General features: G+C 37.7%; 1 protein-coding gene across 1 annotated transcript; it reads left to right on the forward strand.

Moving 5' to 3' along the window:
• The first annotated feature begins 18,742 nt into the window (after positions 1-18,742).
• LOC114098706 (small ribosomal subunit protein uS2-like) lies at positions 18,743-19,655 on the forward strand. Its single transcript, XM_027942926.3, has one exon. The coding sequence runs from the start codon at positions 18,817-18,819 to the stop codon at positions 19,639-19,641; it is 825 nt and encodes a 274-aa protein (XP_027798727.3). The 5' UTR covers positions 18,743-18,816; the 3' UTR covers positions 19,642-19,655.
• The last annotated feature ends 212 nt before the right edge of the window (positions 19,656-19,867 follow it).

Consider the following 19,867-nt stretch of genomic DNA (forward strand, 5'->3'; position numbering starts at 1 on the left):
GTACACAAAGTATTTTCACAACATTCATGTCTTCATACATGTACTTAGGGTAATGATGTCTAACTCAATCCACCATAATTCCTACTCCCTTACCCCCTCCTTTCCCCTCCTCCCCTTTGCCCTATCTAAAGTTTCTCCATTCTTCCCATGCTCCACCCTCTATCACCATTATTGAGTCACCATCCTCATATCAAAGTAAACATTCAGATTTTGTTTACTTGAGATTGGCTTTCTTCACTTAGCATTATATTCTCCAACTTCATCCATTTAACCTGCAAATGCCATTATTTTATTCTCTTTTAATGCTGACTAATGTTCCATTGTGTATGTATACCAAAGTTTCTCTATCCATTCATCTACTGAAGGGCATCTAGGTTGGTTCCATAATTTAGCTATTGTGAATTGTGCTGCTATAAACATTAATATGGCTGTGTCCCTGCAGTATGCTGTTTTCAAGTCCTCTGGATATAAACTGAGGGGTGAGACAGCTGGATCAAATGGTGGTTCCATTCCCAGTTTTCCAAGGAATCTCCATACTGCTTTCCAGATTGGCTGCACTAATTTGCAGTCCCACCAGCAATGTATGAGTGTGACTTTTTCTCCACATCCTCACCAACATTTATTGTTCTTTGCATTCTTTATAGCTGCCATTCTGACTGGAGTGAGATGAAATCTTAAGAGTAGTTTTGATCTGCATTTCTCTAATTGCTAGAGATGTTGAACATTTTTTCATGTTTGTTGATTGATTGTATATCTATCCTCTTCTGAGAAGTGTCTGTTCAACTCCTTGGCCCATTTATTGATTGGGTTATTTGGGTTTGTTTGGTTGGTTTTTTGTTTTTGTTTTTGTTTTTGTTTTGGTGTTAAGGTTTTTGAGTGCTTTATATATCCTAGAGTTTAGTGCTCTATTTGGTATGCTTGTGGTATAGACTTGATCCCATTTCGTAAGCTCTCTATTCACCTCACTGATTGTTTCTTTTGCTGACAGGAAGCTTTTTAGTTTGAATCCATCCCATTTATTGATTCTTAGTTTTAATTCTTGCACTATAGGAGTCTTATTAAGAAAGTTGGGGCCTAAACCGATATGTTGGAGATTTGGGCCTACTTTGGGTCTCTGGTTTAACTCCTAGGTCCTTGATCCACTTTGAGTTCAGTTTTGTGCATGGTGAGAGGTTTAATTTCATTTTGTAACATGTGGATTTCCAGTTTTCCCAGCACCATTCGTTGAAGAGGCTATCTTTTCTCCAATGTACATTTTGGCATCTTTGTGTAATATAAGATAACTGTAGTTATGTGGGTTAGATTCTGTGTCCGCTATTTTGTACCATTGGTCTACAGGTCTATTTTGGTGCCAATACCATGCTGTTTTTGTTATAATTGCTCTGTAGTATAGTTTAAGGTCAGTAATAGTAATGCCACCAGCTTCACTCTTCTTGCTAATGATTGCGTTAGCCATTCTGGGTCTCTTATTTTGCCAGATGGATTTCATGATTGCCTTTTCTATTTCTATAAGGAATGTCACTGGGATTTTGATTAGGATTGCATTGAATCTGTATAGTGATTTTGGTAGTATGGTCATTTTGACAATATTAATACTGCCTATCCAAGAAAAGGGAGATCTTTCCATCTTCTAAGGTCTTCTTTAATTTCTTTCATTAGTATGATGTAGTTTTCATTATAGCGGTCTTTCACCTCTTTCATTAAGTTTATTCCCAAGTTTTTGTTTGTTTGTTTTGAGGCTATTGTAAATGGGGTGATTTTCCTAGTTTCTCTTTCAGAGGATTTGTCACTGATGTACAGAAATGCCTTTGATTTATGGATATTGATTTTAAAACCAGCTACTTTGCTAAATCCATTTATTAGTTCTAGGAGATTTCTGGTGGAATGTTTTGGGTCTTCTAGGTATAGAATCATATCATCTGAAAATGGTGATAATTTGAGTTCTTCTTTTCCTAACTGTATCCCTTTAATTTCTTTTGTCTGTCTGATTGCTCTGGCTAGAGTTTCAAGAACCATGTTATATAGAAGTGGTAAAAGAGGGCATCCCTGTCTTGCTCCAGTTTTTAGAGGGAATGATTTCAATTTTTCTCCATTTAGAATGATGTTGGCCTGGGGTTTAGCGTAGATAGCCTTTACAATGATGAGGTATGTTCCTGTTATCCCTAGTTTTTCTAGCATTTTGAACATGAAGGATGCTGTATTTTATCAAATGCTTTCTCGGCGCCTATTGAGATGATCATATAATTTTTATCTTTGAGTCTCTTGATGTGATAAATTACATTTATTGATTTCCGTATGTTGAATCAAACTTTCTTGATTATGAAGCACTATCTTTTTGATATGTTTTTGTATTCAATTTGCCAGAAGTTTATTGAGAATTTTTGCATCTATATTCATTAGAGATATTGATCTGAAGTTTTTTTTCTTTGATGTGTCTTTGGTTTTGGAATCAGGGTGATATTGGCCTCATAGAATGTGTTTGGAAGTGTTCCCTCTTTTTGTATTTCATGAAATAGTTTGAGAAGTATTGGTGTTAGTTATTCTTTAAAGGTCTTGTAGAACCCAGCTCTGTATCCCTCCGGTCCTGAGCTTTTCTTGGTTGTTAGGCCTCTGATGGTATATTCTATTCCATCATTTGAAATTGATCTGTTTAAATTGTGTGTATCATCCTAATTCAACTTTGGCAAATCATATGACTCTAGAAATGTGTCATTGCCTTTGATATTTTCTATTTTATTGGAGTACATGTTTTCAAAATAATTTCTAATTATCTTCAGTTTTTCTATAGTGTCTGTTGTGATATTTCCTTTTTCATCATGTATGTTAGTAATTTCAGGTTTCTCTCTTCCTCTCTTTGTTAGCATGGCTAAGGGTTGGTTAATTTTATTTTTTCAAAGAACCAACTTTTTGCTTTGTCAATTTTTTCAGTTGTTTCTTTTGTTTCAATTTCATTGATTTCAGCTCTGATTTTAATTATTTCCTGTCTTCTACTGCTTTTGGTGTTGATTCATTCTTCTTTTTCTAGGGCTTTGAGATGTAATGTTAGGTCATTTATTTGTTGACTTTTTCTTCTTTGAAGGAGTGAACTCCATGCAATGAACTTTGCTCTGGGTACTGCCTTCATAGTGTCCCAGAGATTTTGATATGTTGTATTGGTGTTCTTGTTTACCTGTAAGAATTTTTTAATCTCCTCCTTGATGTCTTTTGCAACCCATTGTTCACTCAGTAACATATTATTTAGTCTCTGGGTGTTGGAGTAGCTTTTATTTTTTATTTTATTATTGATTTCTAATTTTATTCCATTGTGGTCTGACAGAATGCAGGGTATTATCTATACTTTTTTGTACTTACTAAGATTTGCTTTGTGGTATCACATATGGTCTATTTTAGAGAAGGATCCATATGCTGCTGAGAAGAAAGTGTATTCTCTCTTTGATGGATAATATATTCTATATATGTCAGTTAAGTCTAAGTTATTGATTGTATTATTGAGTTCTATGGTTTCTTTGTTTAGCTTTTGTTTGGAAGATCTATCCAGTGGTGAAAGAGGTGGGTTAAAGTCACCCAGAATTACTGCGTTGTGATCTGTATGATTCTTGAACTTGAAAAGACTTTGGTTGATGAATGTAGATGCTCCATTGTTTGGAGCATATAGATTTATAACTGTTATGTCTTGTGATGGATGGTTCCCTTAAGCAGTATGAAATGTCCATCTTTATACATTTAATTAAATTGTTAGAAGTCTACTTTATTTGATATGAGGATGGAAACTTTGCTTGCATATGTAGACCATGTGAATGGTATATTTTATCCCAACCTTTCACCTTCAGTGTGTGGGCATCTTTTCCTACGAGATGAGTCTCTTGAAGGCAGCATATTGTGGGGTCTTCTTAAATCCAATCTACCAGCCTACATCTTTTGATTGATGAGTTTAGGTCATTAACACTTAGGGTTATTATTGAGATATGATTTGTATTACCAGTCATTTTTGTTTATTTTTATTTTTTTAACTTTTTAGTTGTCAATGGGCTTTTTTTTTTAATTTATTTGTATGTGGTGCTGAGAATCAAACTCTGTGCCTCACACATGCTAAGCAAGTACTCTACCACTGAGCCACAACCCCAGCCCTTTGTTTATTTTTGATATTTAACTTGACTTGGTTTCTCCTTTGGTTGGCTTTTCTTTTATTGTAGTTCTTCACTTTGCAGATTTTCATTGTTGTTTTTCATTTCCTCCTCGTGGAATATTTTGCCAACAATGTTCTGTAGTGCAGTCTTTCTTGCTGTAAATTCTTTTAGCTTTTGTTTATCATGGAAGGTTTTTATTTCATCATCAAATTTGAAGCTTAATTTTGCTGGATATAAGATTCTTGGTTGGCATCCATTATCTTTAAGAGGTTGGTATTTGTTGTTCCAGGATCTCCTGGCTTTGATAGTCTGGGTTGAAAAATCTGCTGAGATCCAAATTGGTCTTCCCTTATAGGTAATCTGATTTTTCTCTCTTGCAGTAAAATCCTATCCTTATTCTGTATACCAGGCATTTTCATTATAATGTGCCTTGATGTGGATCTGTTATAATTTTGTACATTCAGTGTCCTATAAGCCTCTTGTATTTGATTTTCCAATTCATTCATTATGCTTGGGAAATTTTCTTATATTATTTCATTGAAGAGATTGTGCATTCCTTTGGTTTGAATCTCTGAACCTTCCTCTATCCCAATAAATCTTAAATTTTGTCTTTTGATGGTGTCCCATAATTCTTGGATATTCTGTTCATGATTTCTTATCATCTTCACTGTGAGGTCAACTTTATTTTCAAGACTGTATATTTTGTCTTCATTGTCTGAGGTTCTGTCTTCCAAGTGGTCTAGTCTGTTGGTGATGCTATCTATTGAGTTTTTTAATTGGCTTATTGTTTCTTTCTAGGATTTCCGTTTGTTTGTGTTTTTTTTTTTTTCAGTATTTCTCTTTCTTGAAGTAATCTCTTGCAACCTGTATCTGCTCTCTTATCTCTCTCTGTTGGTGTGATTGATGGTCGCCTGAATTTGTTCTCTTCTCTCTTTATTGGAGTGATGGATTTTGCCTGTATCTGCTCACTTAAGTCATTCTTTAATTCCCAAATCATTCTAGTTAGGATATTCTGAACTCCTTCCCTGACATTTCACCTACTTCATTATCTATGGATTCTATTGTTGTAGTGTCTCGGTTTGTTTGGGGCCCTTTCCTCCCTCGTTTTTTCATGAGGTCTATGTGTCTTCCTGTCTTGCAGTGTAGATCTGAGGTATTACAACTTCTGCCCTATTGTCTTATAGTGTGCCTACAAGTTACCAATACCTCACCTTTAAGGGGGAGATCAATATCACAGCATTCAATGTACCCAACGTGTAGCCATATATCAGTTAGCTTCTATTTTTACATTCACAATTTTGTCACTATAATCAGAAATGATGAGTTCAGTTATCTTCAACCATATAGTCAATAGGTTTGAGTAATGGTTTACAGTTTCTGATGGTGGAAGGGGGTCTAGGGGTTGGCTGAGATGTTTATGAGGTAGGGTGTGAGAATATGGAGGTATTAGATTATATGACTAGTGAGAGGGTAATCATAAGAAGTTGGCTGTTAGTAGGAGAAACAAGAGATAGGCAACCCCAGGCAAGACTCCCTGTTACCTCAGCAACAAGATAACTGTTAGCACCTCTAGTAGAGAAACCTCTGGTGCAGCCAGACCACAGGGATCTTAGTGACATCTTACCAGGTCCTTACTGTTGATTCCTTAATTGAAGCGGTGATATCCCAGTTTTGTAGTGGTGGCAGCCTCAAACCTACATGTATCCTGATGTTGGGCTGTGGAGCCACGCTTTGGTGAATAAGGAACTCCAGTGTGGGCAGGCATGGGGTGTCTCTCCCCAGGAACTCCAAGCCACAGTGGCATGGGGCAGGCAGGCTCTGCCTCTAGAACCGACTGGGTAAGTTTTTAGAGGTTTATTGGCTCACAGTTCTGAATTCTGAAAAGTTTTAGAGGATGAAAGCAGCAAGAGTTTCATCCTGCTTCAACTTATACAAGGGAGAGAATTAAACAACAGCAGATGGGGTAGAGAGGGAAGATGAGAGGGAAGGGGAGGGGGGATAGTAGGGGATAGGAAAGGTAGCAGAATACAACAGTCATTAATATGGTATTATGTAAAAATGTGGATGTGTAACCGATGTGATTCTTCTGCAACTTGTATTTGGGGTAAAAAATGGGAGTTCATAACCCACTTGAATCAAATGTATGGAAGATGATATGTCATGAGCTTTGTAATGTTTTGAACAACCAATAAAAAATAAATAAATAAATAAATAAAAGAAAGTAGAAGAGTAAACAGGAGCATGCAAAAGGGAAAAGGGGCCCATAGCTGACCCAGTGGTTAGTTGATAAGTCATTAATCCATTCACAAGAATCTTGCCTCCAGTCCAATTGTTAATGAACTTTCCATTACAATAATAAAATACCTGAGATAATCAAGTTACAAAGAAAAAAGTTTCACTTTGGCTTGTAGTTTTCAAAAGCATATGAAATAAGGTACAAAAATACTCAAAGTAAGAGATGTACATGGGTTGGGATTGTGGCTCAGCAGTAGAGCACTTGCCTAATATGTGTGAGGGACTGGGTCTGATTCTCAATACCACATAAAAATAAATAAAGAGATTGTGTCCATCTACAACTAAAATATTTTTTTAAAAGGAGATGTACAAATTAAAACAACACTCAGCCACCAGTTTTCAACTGTTAGATAGGCAATGATCAAAACGTTTACTAACACCTTGTGTTGGTTTTATGGAGAAATAGCAATATTATATTTCCAACAGGAATATAAATGAATTCAACATCTCTACAGTGCAGATTTGCAGTCTATATCAGATAATCTATTCTTTAACAGAAATTTTCTTTTCTTTTAATTTATCCTATACATATATTCAAACAAGTACAAAATAACACATGTACAAGATATTAACTGCAGCATAGTTTGACACAGCAAAAAACTGGAAACCATCCACATGTCTAGTAATAGGTGAATGGTTAAGTACATTTTGATATATGGATTCATTGAATTATCCTGTAGCCATAAAAATTAATATGAATACTCTTTTTGTAACAATGTGAACTGAATTAAAATGTTAAATTTAAAAAATATATATATTTATTTTTTAGTTATAAGTGAACACAATACCTTTATTTTATTTTTATGTGATGCTGCGGGTTGAACCCAGTGCCTCACACATGCTAGGCAAGTACTCTACCTCTGAGCCAAAACCCCAATCCAAAAATGTTGAATTTTTAAAAACACAAGCTGCAAAAAGATCATTTGAAGAACATGTAATTGTTAATATAAAAAGAGATAAAGGGAATATCTACGTACATATTTGTTTACATATGCATGAAACATTATGGAAGTATATTTACAAACCTGATATCACTGTTTGCTTCCACAGAGAAGGGCTGGATGGTTGAGGAATATAATGGAAATGAGATTTTTTTATTAAAAGCCCTTTTGCATTTTTAAACCATGTAAATATGTTCCCTATTTTAAAAAAAAAAATAAGTAAAACTAAAGATTAAAAAGAAAATACCCTTGGCTGAGCTCTGATCACTGGTTCCATCTCAGCCTCTGTGGTATTTATTAATTACTAAAGTTCTCTGTTTCTCATTTTTCCCTCAAAAAATAAGAAAATAAGACAAATCTCAAACATCTTCTCTAATTTAGGGATTTAAGCTTGGTATAAGAAATCAAGTCTTTAGGAGAAAAAATAGAATTTTTTGCATTTCATACATGTAGCTCACGGGTGCCTCTGTCCCATATAATTGTGATTCCATATCCTCAGAGTCACTGAGCAAAAACTTTAGTTCTATGCAGTTTTGCTCCCTTCTTATAAACACGTGACATCAATGAGGTCTTTGTGAAAATTGGAGATGTGCGTGCAGAGCTCCTGCAACCACATACTAAGCAAATATATGCCTGTGATTCTCCAGCTCAGGACACCTGAAGACAAATGGTTCTCCCTTCTTACCACAGTTCACTCAAGGAATGTCGAAGTTCCCAAGGTCTACCTATTCCACCCATTCTCACTCTAAGGAAAATATGCTTCATTCTGTATAGAAGTATGATGGTTTATATCTGTGCATATACCATTTAGTGGTCCATATACAACTTGGTGGTTTAGAAGCTGACATACACACAGTCTGCTTATGATGAAAAGGACCAAGAATACAGTTGTTACAAGTATACAACACTCTACACTGTAAATTTACCCAAACAAAAGAGCAGCAATTAAAACTAAAATCATACTCAATAAAGCAGAGATAACTGTTTCTCCTTGATTTTGTGGGAATTGGAACTATCCACATGTGAACAGTACAATAAGAGCTTTGCAAATCTGTCAAAAACTGCACATGGTAGCCAGACTCATTAGCCACAAATATACTGATTAGAATCCCTTAGTTACCTGGAGTTTTTTGTTTTGTTTTCTTTGTTGCTGCTGCTGTTGTTGTTATTGTTGTTGTAGTACTGGAATTGAATCCAGGGTTGCTTAACCACTGAGCCACATCCCCAGCCCTTTTTATTTTGAGACAGGGTGTCATTAAGTTGCTTAGGGCCTCAATAAATTGCAGAGGCTGGCTTAGAACTTACAATCCTCCTGCCTAAACCTCCAGAGTCGCTGGGATTACAGGCATATGCTAATATTCATTTATGAAAACCAACTTTTCATCAACTTTAACAACTCATTTAAAAGATTACTGGTAACTAGTCTTCAGTTATAATCTGAAAGTGAAAGTCTACAGAATATGTTACATGCTTCTGTTTTCTTCATTATAAAATAATGACATTTATTCCAACCTCACAGGATCATTTTAAGAATCAAATGATAAAACTGGGTGTAATAAAATTTTATAAGTTGCAATAGAGCCTATATATTTTGCAAATATAAATTACTATCATTAAATCCTGATAGGGCCCTGGTTGCAACTGTCATGCAACCTTGAGCTACCATTCAATAACTACTGAATTTTAGAAGATCTCAAAGGAGCCTGGGGAAATTTGACAAATATGACTTAGTCAAGTAATCAAAATAAAAGTTATTTATAAAACATTGTTTAGAAATTAATGTTTTGGGGATTTATTGATAGCTCAATATGATATGAATATATTTGATCAATGTAAACAAATTTCCTAATGAGTGTGGTCTTCTAGTGCACCCAATCTCTAGTTTGTGATAGACAACAGTGGAGGAAGTGAAATGAGCCAAATTTTCACATTCACCACTTGGGAAATATGCCCTGTAGATATTTAATAACACTCTGCTTTTTTGCAATCATTATATTAGTCTATACAAACTTACCTTCAGGAGCTGTTTTAATTACGAATGTATCATGCATAAAACATGTGGAATCATTTCAATATGTTCATTATCCTTCGCTTCATCCTTCAATTCACAGGCGTGTTTAATTGTACGATATTCATCAACTCTTCCTTAGGCTTAAGATTTCCACAGATATTAGTCCAGTTGAAATTTATAGAAAGTAGTCCTCTGGCAGGTTGCCCCTGATTGAGTTCCACTTGAGAGAATAGTATTAATCAGTGCACTGGAAAACACGTGGGCACAAGGCTGCAGGAAATCTATGCTTCATCCCATAGGGCTCTGATTATGAAAATAGATTCACATATTTTAGTGATAATATTAGCAGCCATGATTCTTTCTCAAATGAAACCCACGAAGTCATGCATATTAGCACTGGTCAAACACTTAAAACTTTATTTTTAATAGGGCTTTAGAGGAAATGATTGCAACCTACCTACATACTTATTCTCCCAACTTTGCTAGGGTAACATGAAGTTTTATTAGACTTCTGTTGAAGCTATTTACTCCTCTGAAGTTTCAGTTTCTATAAATGTTGAATCATTCAATAATTTACAGTGGAAACTTTTTTTTTAAAAAAAATCCTTTCCCCAAATCAAAAGCAATTTGAGAAATCCCAAAGTATCTGAGGCTGGAGGGATCGAAATGTAATTACTCAGTAGATAGACAATTATGTATTGGAGACAGTGGACCAGAAGTTGATTCTCAAATGAGGAGCCACATAAAATTGCCAAAGAGGGTGAGAAGAAAGAGGCAAACTAGTAAAGAAAGCTGGAGAACTTTGTAGGACAAAAAAGAAGAAGAAGAAATTATTAGAATTGAGTGGTGGTGTTAAGCATCAGGAGCAATTTTGGTGAGATATAGATATAGATATAGATATAGATATAGATATAGATATAGATATAGATATAGATATAGATATATGGGTTAAGTGCCCTGAGGAGAAAAGGTCTGATTGAATTGGCCTTCAAGTGACTAAAAGGAAAGCAATTTTGACCTGACACCAAAAACGTAGATTTGAGACCTAGACAAAAAAAAAAAAAAAAGACTTGTCTTTCTCAAACTGGAAGATGAGAACAGACAGAAACAGTCCTTTCCTTCTACTAGAGCAATGTCTTGAACCATTTTTTTCCCACCAAGACATATATAGCAAACAATATTTCCAACATGTGTTGTACAAGCATATGTAGACCCAGAATATTGGATATATGTAATTTTTACCACATTTCATCCCTTTCTTTTCCACTCTAAAATTATAAAGAACAACTGCACCATCTTTGTCAGACAAATACTCTAATGTGGGAGAAGGTGAGGGCCGCTAATCATTCATTATATGGACTGTACCTCACAAATGATTTAGATAGCTCAGATTGTTATCATACCCTAGCAGAGGTAAGCCGAATTAGAAAAGGCAACTGGAAATGCCTAGAGAAGGTCAAAGTGTCTGACTACTTGTCAGTAAGCTTCTGAGAGCCCACGGGTTAAAAGAATTAAGTAGTCCCCAAAGACTTTTGGGATCTGAGCCCTGTCACTCACTATTATTCTTCCAGACCAAGAGCCAAGATCTCTCTACTGAAAGAGAAATTCTATTTTGAGGGAGGAAATCAGGATAAACAAAATCCAATCCCAATTAAGAAAAAAAAAATACGACCTGTCCAGGGGAAGGCAAGGCTCAGGCCTGAGAAACAAGGTTCCGGAATCCAGCAGTTGAAAGAAGACACAAGCCACAGTAGAAACATTGGTCATCCTATATTTGGAGCAGGGAATAGCCCTTATCCAGCCCTTAGCATACCTAGGTTTTTTCGTGGCCCCTGTAGACTCACACATCAGGGTTCTCTCTTGGCCCCCGCTGGCTCCTAGTACACTTGGGCTCTCTTTTTCTTGGCCCCTGCCAACTTCTAGCACATCTGGGTTCTCTTGGGCCCTACCAACTCCTAGCACACTTGGGCTCTCTTGGTCACTGCTGGCTCCTGGCACACTTGGTCTCTCTGGGCTCCTGGCTCCTACTACACTTGAGGTCTGTTGACCTCTGCCAGCTTCTAGCACATCTAAGTTACAGAGTTGTGCAGGATCAGCAGCACACAGCATGAGGAGTGTCTACTGCCAACAGGTTTCATCAGCAGGCACTTGCTCACAAGCAAATGTTCATGACCTTGAGTACATACGCTGAATCAGAGTATTTCTGACCTTGACTACACACTCACCATAACCGCCAATTTATGGCCTTGGCTACATACTAAAAACATAACATAGCCCACCGGAAGTCTTGGCTAGGGAGCCTAACTATATAACCATTTGGGGCCTGCCCCCAACAAACCTATACATTTTAAATCTTGGAAATCTTTTGAAACAATATCAATTCACCCCTCAATAAATAATTTTCTGAACAATGTTCTATAAAGGATAAATTACAAAATCAAAAAGTTGACCACCTAGGGAACTTGCTTCTCATTTGAGTCTTCTCAAAATATGTAAAACTAAAATCCAACCACAGGAAATTGAAGCATACAGAGAAAGACCAAAATGTTTTTCCCATCTCACATCTTTTAGGAAACTTATTTTGCATAGCTCTCTTTTCTGAGATACAGTACTTATAGTTATTAGCAAATAGACATTTAGTCGCCTACTCCCTGCAAGTTTATTTAGTAATATTTTGTGTATGGTATTTTTCTAGGTCTTATCTCTCCAATTAAATTATAAGTTCCAGATGATCAGGATTGTACTCCTCTCAGCCTTAGGATGATGCTAGGCACAAAGAAATCATTCTATTAAATTCTTGTATGATTAATTAATTAAGAAAATTTAATTAATTTCTACATTTCTCTAACTCATTGTTTTCTTTCCAGGTATTATTTTTGGATTTATTTATATTTTATTATAATTAAATTTAAGCAAAAAAAATGTGTCTGTGTGTATATGTGTGTGTGTGTGTGTGTATGCATGCATGCTTGTTCATGTGTGTAAATATCTAAGGGCAACTTGCAGATATCATAAACTGAGAATTAAGAAAAATATGACTGCCTTTAATCAGATATGTCATCAAAAACTAAATATACTTTTAACTTTGGAAAGAAACTGCTTTTAGTATAGTAATATTGGTGAGCCCTTGGGGAAAATAAACTAGAATTTATATCTACATCTAAGAATCTTTTATTAAATAATTTTTTTTTAGTTGTAGTTGACACAATACCTTTATTTTATTTATTTATTTTTATGTGGGGCTGAAGGTTGAAACAGGGCCTCGCATGTGCTAGGTGAATGCTCTACCACTGAGCCACAGCACCAGACCCAAGAAATCTTGTTTTATAGATTAAACTCCAAATGACATAGTTGCATTTGTTCTAATGCATTATTCTAGTGGTTTTCCTCTGCATCTATTTTACCATTGAAAGTTATCTTCTTACTTTTGATGTCACTGCCTTAAAGAAAGCTCTTATCAAGATAAGTCTGAGAAAATATTAATCTAGGCAAGACAATTTAGAGTAACTTAATTCCAGAGATTAACATTTATAGCCTTTTGATTACTTTAAGAATTAAAGGTAGGCAGTGTTCAAGCATATGTTCTTGGCTAATTTTCAAAAATTAATCCCACAAAAGCCAGCAACTTGAATTATTTATTTATTTGTTTGTTTGTTTATTTATTTATTCATTTATTTGGTACTGATGATTTAACCCAGGGGTTCTCTACCACTGAGCTTCATCCCCAGCCCTTTTTATTTATTATTTTGAGACAGGGTCTTGCTAAATTGCCGAGGTTGTCTCAAACTTACGCTCTATCTACCTTGGCCTCCCAAGTCACTGGGATTTTAGCTGTGTGCCCTTATGCTCAGCTCAGCAACATGATTTCCACTGTTATGCTCACTGCAGGGGAAATTATATTAGGAAAAAGAGGTAAACACAATGCAATGTTCAGATAATCAGAATTCCTCAAGGAACAGAGAAAAAATATTAGGTTAGATCAGTACTTGTCAATCCCCTACAAAAGCAAAAACTTGGAAGCCTTTTAAAAAGTACCAATACTTGACTTTCAGCTCTAGAGATTTTGATTTGCTCTGTCTGGGAAGGTCCCTGTTATCTGCAGTTTTATAAGTTCCTCAGATGGTTGCTCTGTACAGCCAGAGTTGATAACCATTCAATTAAATGACGTAAGATTATTGATAAATTTTCAATAAACTTTCTAAAAAGATGCTTAAACACTTTCTGCTAAAATTCCGTGCAAATTCAAGCAAAATATAAACTATCCTTAAGTTCGACCCACTTTTATGTAAACTTAAACAAATGTTAACACACATACCTATAGCCTGTAGATTTCCCATTAAAAACACCTGTCAAAATTATAAAGATAGGGTTGTGGCTCAATGGTAGAGTGCTTGTCTAGCACATGTGAGGCACTGGGTTCGATCCTTAGCACCACATAAAAATGAAATAAAGATACTGTGTCCACCTACAACTAAAAAATAAATATTTTTTTAAAAAATTATACTATGCTTACAATTAGAATTGTAAAACCACATCTATGCTAAATTCTTAGTTCAAAAGAGTTCCAGACTCTTTTGATCTTAGATTGATTCAGCTTTTATCACTTAAGATCATCCTGACCTGAAAGGCAACAATTGGTCTTTTCTATCACCTCATTAGAAAAGTCCAAGATAACCACTCTAATTGGATCATGAGCTGCTTCCAAAAACAAAATCTCAAAATATCACCTATCTATAAATAAATCACTCAACAATCAAATTGAGTTTTAAAACATTAACAGGAATAAACACGGGGAAGAAGAAGAGAGAGTAGAAGAACAATTTGAAAAACTCTGTCTGGAGAAAAATTTTACCTGATAGCAGATACAGTGATTCAATGAACAGAATCCAATTAAATTATAAGTTCCAGATGATCAAAAGCCATACCAAGGACAAACTTTTGCTTAAAGGTAAGAGTTTGATTTGTAATCTGAGAACTAACAGGGACACAAAAGGATATCAACACAGGAACAAGATGATTACATTTGTTTAGGAAGATTACTTTAGGCCAGACACAGTGGTGCACACCTATAATTCTAGCAACCCAGAAGGCTGTATCAGGAGGATCACAAGTTTGAGGCCAGCCTTAGCAACTTAGCAAGGTCCTAAGCAACTTAGTGAGACTATGTAATAAAATTAAAAATAAAAAGGGCTGGGAGTGTAGTTCAGGGGTTAAGCACTCCTGAGTTCAAACTCCAGTACAAAAAGAAAAAGAAAACAAAGAAGATTACTTTAGTATGTGGGGAGATTGAAGAGGATATACTTAAAAAGTAGAAACCATTTAGAAGGAGATTTCAGTTATCCAGATGAAAAGAAATCTAAACTTGTACTAAGGCAATGGTAAGACAAATAGAGACATGAACTGGATCCAAGGGAATTTAAGAAGGCTTTTATGTACTGTAACTGGACTGGGTATGGAATGCCCAAAAAGGGAAACATTTCAGGACAGGTTGCTGATTTCCGGCGTGGGAAGTTTGGAGGATAGTGATGCTGTTAACTGGGAGAATTTGGAAATAGAGGCAGGTTGGGAAGGGACAGATTATAAATTCGGTTTAACGTATTAAATTAGAGTTATCTGTAGGATGAAAATGGAGACCAGTTCACACTGTAAAGCCAACTCTAAGATCAACTTAATAGTAAAATCACATTGTTAGATGACTCGTAAACAGATACACTACTTGGGACAAAGTAGAAGTGGGATGGTGAGCTAGATGGCATTTCCCACACATGTGAAGGATAGGCACGTTAGTAAATAACCCCAAAGAGAACGGTGTCATGGGTGTTCTACCTAGATGTCATGAGCCCCAGAGAGGCTTAACATAGAGGGGGGACAAAAGTTTTGAGGTGGTGGTGAAAACAAACTGAATGCTGACTTCACAACTTCACATATCTGATTTGCAGCAACTGAAGAAGAAGCATTAGTCACTTGGCCAGGATGAGAAGCAGGTGGGGACTTTGACAGAAAGCCAGGTAACAGCTAGGGCACAGGTATCAGTAGAGCTAGGGCTCTACTGACATTTTCTTCCATTTTGACTCTCCAACATCCTTTCTAGTGTTGGGAAAATCATAGTATAAATGGGGCCCAGCCAGGGTTAACCCTTGGGAGCCTATGGAAGCCAAAGAAGGAGCAGACTCCCCTCCCCCATACCTTGAAAAGAAAGTACTAACAGGTGGTCCAGGTTCAGCCAACTCCCTGTCCCATTCTGGACCCAGAGGCAGTGATATAAGGATACAGCGAACTGGAAAGATTCTTCATGGCACAAGTAATATTAAGTATCCCCTCTGATATCATCTAACCATCAACAGGGTAGGAAGGAGTCCTAACACGCAATCCCTAAAGGCACCATTTCCTGTCGCTTTCAAAGAGTCTTCTTGTCTGCTCTAATTTGATAATTTGGGGGGCAGGTAGAAAAGGAGGATATCAAAATGAAAACATCAGTTGGTATAATTTTATTTTTTTCTTTTTTTTAATTTATTTATTTATTTTTGCATTACAATTCTTAATACACCATTATACCATAATTTATCATATCTCTGATTATATATAAGGTATGTTGACACCAAATTCACATCTTCATACATGTATTTTGTATAATGATGAGGGTCTCCTTTCACCATCCATGCTATTCCCCTTCTCCCTCCCTTTCCCTCCCACCCCTATTAGTTGGTATAATTTTAAACAGTACAACATCATGATGTTTTTAACTCTAAAGTATAAATCTCCACATAGATTTGATTATTAAATTAGAAAACAAAGGGCTGGGGCTGTAGCTCAGTGGTAGAGCACTTGCCTAGCATGTGTGAGGCACTGGGTTCAATCCTCAGCACCACATAAAAAATAAATAAAATAAAGATCCATTGACAACTAAAAAATACTAAAAAAAAAAAAAAGTAGAAAATACAGATAGCTGAGAGTCCAATGATGGCAATGACAGAGATGGTGACCCAGTGGCAGACCCCAAAGCAAACTGACCTTGTGCCAGATGTGGACTGAGACTCCAGCTACAAATGCCTGTCCTGCCTCAGTTCCTGCCCATTTTATGATCCTGGTTCTCAAGCCTTCCCATTATTGCATGTTTTACAATAAATATGTCTCCTGTTTAAGTTAGTTAAAGTTGATTTCTGTTGTTTGCAACTACTAACTCTGTTAGTTGCAGGTGAAAGTACTTTCAGGAGAGAAAGGAAGGGTGCTGTATGCTAGGGTCTGTGGTTCTTTTAAGTCTCCTAAACTGTAGTAATAGGAGTTCCACAGAGTTTCTAAACATAAATTGAAAGTCCAAAGGAGAAAAGTGACCTGATGAAATAAAAATTTAAATATTTGTATATTAGAATACACAATAATTAAAATGGAAATGCATACTGAAAGAGTATCTAAGAAAATGTCAAGGTGTCCCAGAGCTTTTTAAAATTAGAATATCTTCTTTCTCTAGTCAAGACTATGTGTTGGTTGTTTTGATTTCAATGAGACAGAAAATATACAAAATCAAATCTGTCAATACTGGGCATCGTGGTACATGCCTGTAATTCCAGTGACTCAGGAGGCTAAGGCAGGAGGATCCCAAGTTCAAGGCCAGTCTCAACAACTTAATGAGACCTTGTTTCAAAATTATAAATAAAATGGGCTGGGGACGAAGCTCAATAGTAAAGTGCCCCTGAGTTCAATCTTCGATAACAAAATAAACAATTTTTGTCAAAAATTTTACTGTCCACTTCTTCTCAAATTCAGGGCCAGAAGCGCTGCTTGCACATTTTGTACCCTCTGCCTGAAGGTAAGATTCTAAACCACCTAAACACTCCTGGGCTTGAGAGGTGGTGAACCCCCCTGAGCCATGGGTTTCTTGGAAGGGAAACAGAGGGATGGTGCCTGACCTTGACAGAATTACTCCTCTATGCATATGACAGGGAGTGGAGGGTAAACGCAGCATAATGTTTCCATCCCTTATTTTCGACAAGAAATGACAATTCTAATATTTATTTTATCTTAGCTTAATGACATGGGCTACTGAAAACAGCATAGAAAGCAAGCAGCCGTGATTACAAAATGCTATCATGTTTAGCAGGAGAGAAGTAGACTTTCCATGTTTTTTCATGTCAATTACATCGTCTACCTCTGAGAAGGGACCCAAAGGCCATGGTTACTCACTTCAGCCCAGCAAGTCATGGTTACAGTCTTGGTCAGAGTCATCCTATCTGCTTTCCCAGGCTCTCCCTATCTGTATAAAATCATTTTTGTCCCTGCATCTTGTTCCTCACATATTGAACTCAGCTTTACTTCCAGCAGCAATTTACATATGTCTGATTGTGATCATTGATACATCAAACTCCAATGAGCTCAGTGTTTTGTTGTTCTTTGTTTGTTTAGTACTGAGGATTGAACCCAGGGGCACTCTACCACTGAGCTACATACTCAGCCCTATTTTATTTTATTTTTTTATTTTGAGACAGGGTCTTGCTAAGTTACCCAGGCATGCCTTAAACTTGCAATCCTCCTGCCTCAGCCTCCGAAGTAACTCAGATTACAGGTGTTTGCCATCATGACCAACAAGTTCCATTTTTAAACTGTGATATCCTTCATGATGATGGGCATCCTTGATAATCTGGAGAATTCCTTCATGTAGGAAGTCCAGAAGGCACAGTGGCAAAAAGAAAAGTGAGAGGATAGTGTAAGAAGACAGGCTTGTAGGCACAGAGCTGTGCTGCACCAGCCATACTGTAAAGAGCACAGGCCTGAGGGACCGACATTTCAAGGGTGTGGATGATGACAGAGCTGAGAAGCAACTACCTAGAGTTCTGACTAGAAAGCATCACAGTCATTGCACTGTAGTACAGACAGAATAGAACTGTTGAGAGCCACAGCCGAAGGGGCCCCAGCAAACTTCCAGCTGCCAGCACCAGCTGCTGGCTGATGATTGGCTCACAGCGGCCCCAGCAACATCTAGCTGATTGGCTCCTCGGCCCCAGCAACATCTAGCTGATTGGCTCCTCTGCGGTGATGCTCATTGGACTGTTTCCCTGCCCTTTCAGACCACGGAGCTGCTCATTGGGGGACTTTTTTGGCTCCGCCCACGTGACCCAGCCAATCGGCCTCAAGAGCAGGAGGATTGTGGGAGGTGAAGAAGCTTGTGTGGGAGAGAGAGGCTTGTGGAAAGCCGGTGGTGGCAGTTGAGGCTCTGAGGATTTTTCCTGAGAGGCTGTTTTGTTTGGCGTGTGTGGTTCTAAAAATAAAGTTAGTTTCTTTTGACAAGTGGCTTCTGATTGTGCCCAGCCAGACTGCGGCATTTGGTGGCCCGTAGGGGGATCGAACCCGCGACCTTGGCAATATCAGCCTTTCCGCGCTACCCAGGGAGGGATCCATACGGCGTTGTTCTTGATTCCCGTCGTAACTTTAAAGGGAAACTGTCACAATGTCCGGAGCCCTTGATGTCCTGCAAATGAAGGAGGAGGATGTCCTCAAATTCCTTGCAGCAGGAACCCACTTAGGTGGCACCAACCTTGATTTCCAGATGGAACAGTATATCTACAAAAGGAAAAGCGATGGCATCTACATCATAAATCTGAAGAGGACCTGGGAGAAGCTTCTGCTGGCAGCTCGTGCCATTGTAAACCCTGCTGATGTCAGTGTCATATCCTCTAGGAATACTGGCCAGCGGGCTGTGCTGAAGTTTGCTGCTGCCACTGGAGCCACCCCTATTGCTGGCCGCTTCACTCCTGGAACCTTCACTAACCAGATCCAGGCAGCTTTCCGGGAGCCACGTCTTCTGGTGGTTACTGATCCCAGGGCTGACCACCAGCCTCTTACAGAAGCATCCTATGTCAATCTGCCTACCATTGCTTTGTGTAACACAGACTCTCCTCTGCGCTATGTGGACATTGCCATTCCATGCAACAACAAGGGAGCTCATTCTGTGGGTCTGATGTGGTGGATGCTGGCCCGAGAAGTTCTGCGCATGCGTGGCACCATTTCTCGTGAGCACCCATGGGAGGTTATGCCTGATCTATACTTCTACAGAGATCCTGAAGAGATTGAAAAGGAAGAGCAGGCTGCTGCTGAAAAGGCTGTGACCAAGGAGGAATTTCAGGGTGAATGGACTGCTCCAGCTCCTGAGTTCACTGCTACTCAACCTGAGGTTGCAGACTGGTCTGAAAGGGCAGGGAAACAGTCCAATGAGCATCACTGCAGAGGAGCCAATCAGCTAGATGTTGCTGGGGCCGAGGAGCCAATCAGCTAGATGTTGCTGGGGCCGCTGTGAGCCAAAAGGCAGAAGGCACAGTGGCAAAAAGAAAAGTGAGAGGATAGTGTAAGAAGACAGGCTTGTAGGCACAGAGCTGTGCTGCACCAGCCATACTGTAAAGAGCACAGGCCTGAGGGACCGACATTTCAAGGGTGTGGATGATGACAGAGCTGAGAAGCAACTACCTAGAGTTCTGACTAGAAAGCATCACAGTCATTGCACT

This window comes from Marmota flaviventris, chromosome 16 (assembly GCF_047511675.1).
Source record: "Marmota flaviventris isolate mMarFla1 chromosome 16, mMarFla1.hap1, whole genome shotgun sequence".
Lineage (NCBI taxonomy): Eukaryota > Metazoa > Chordata > Mammalia > Rodentia > Sciuridae > Marmota > Marmota flaviventris.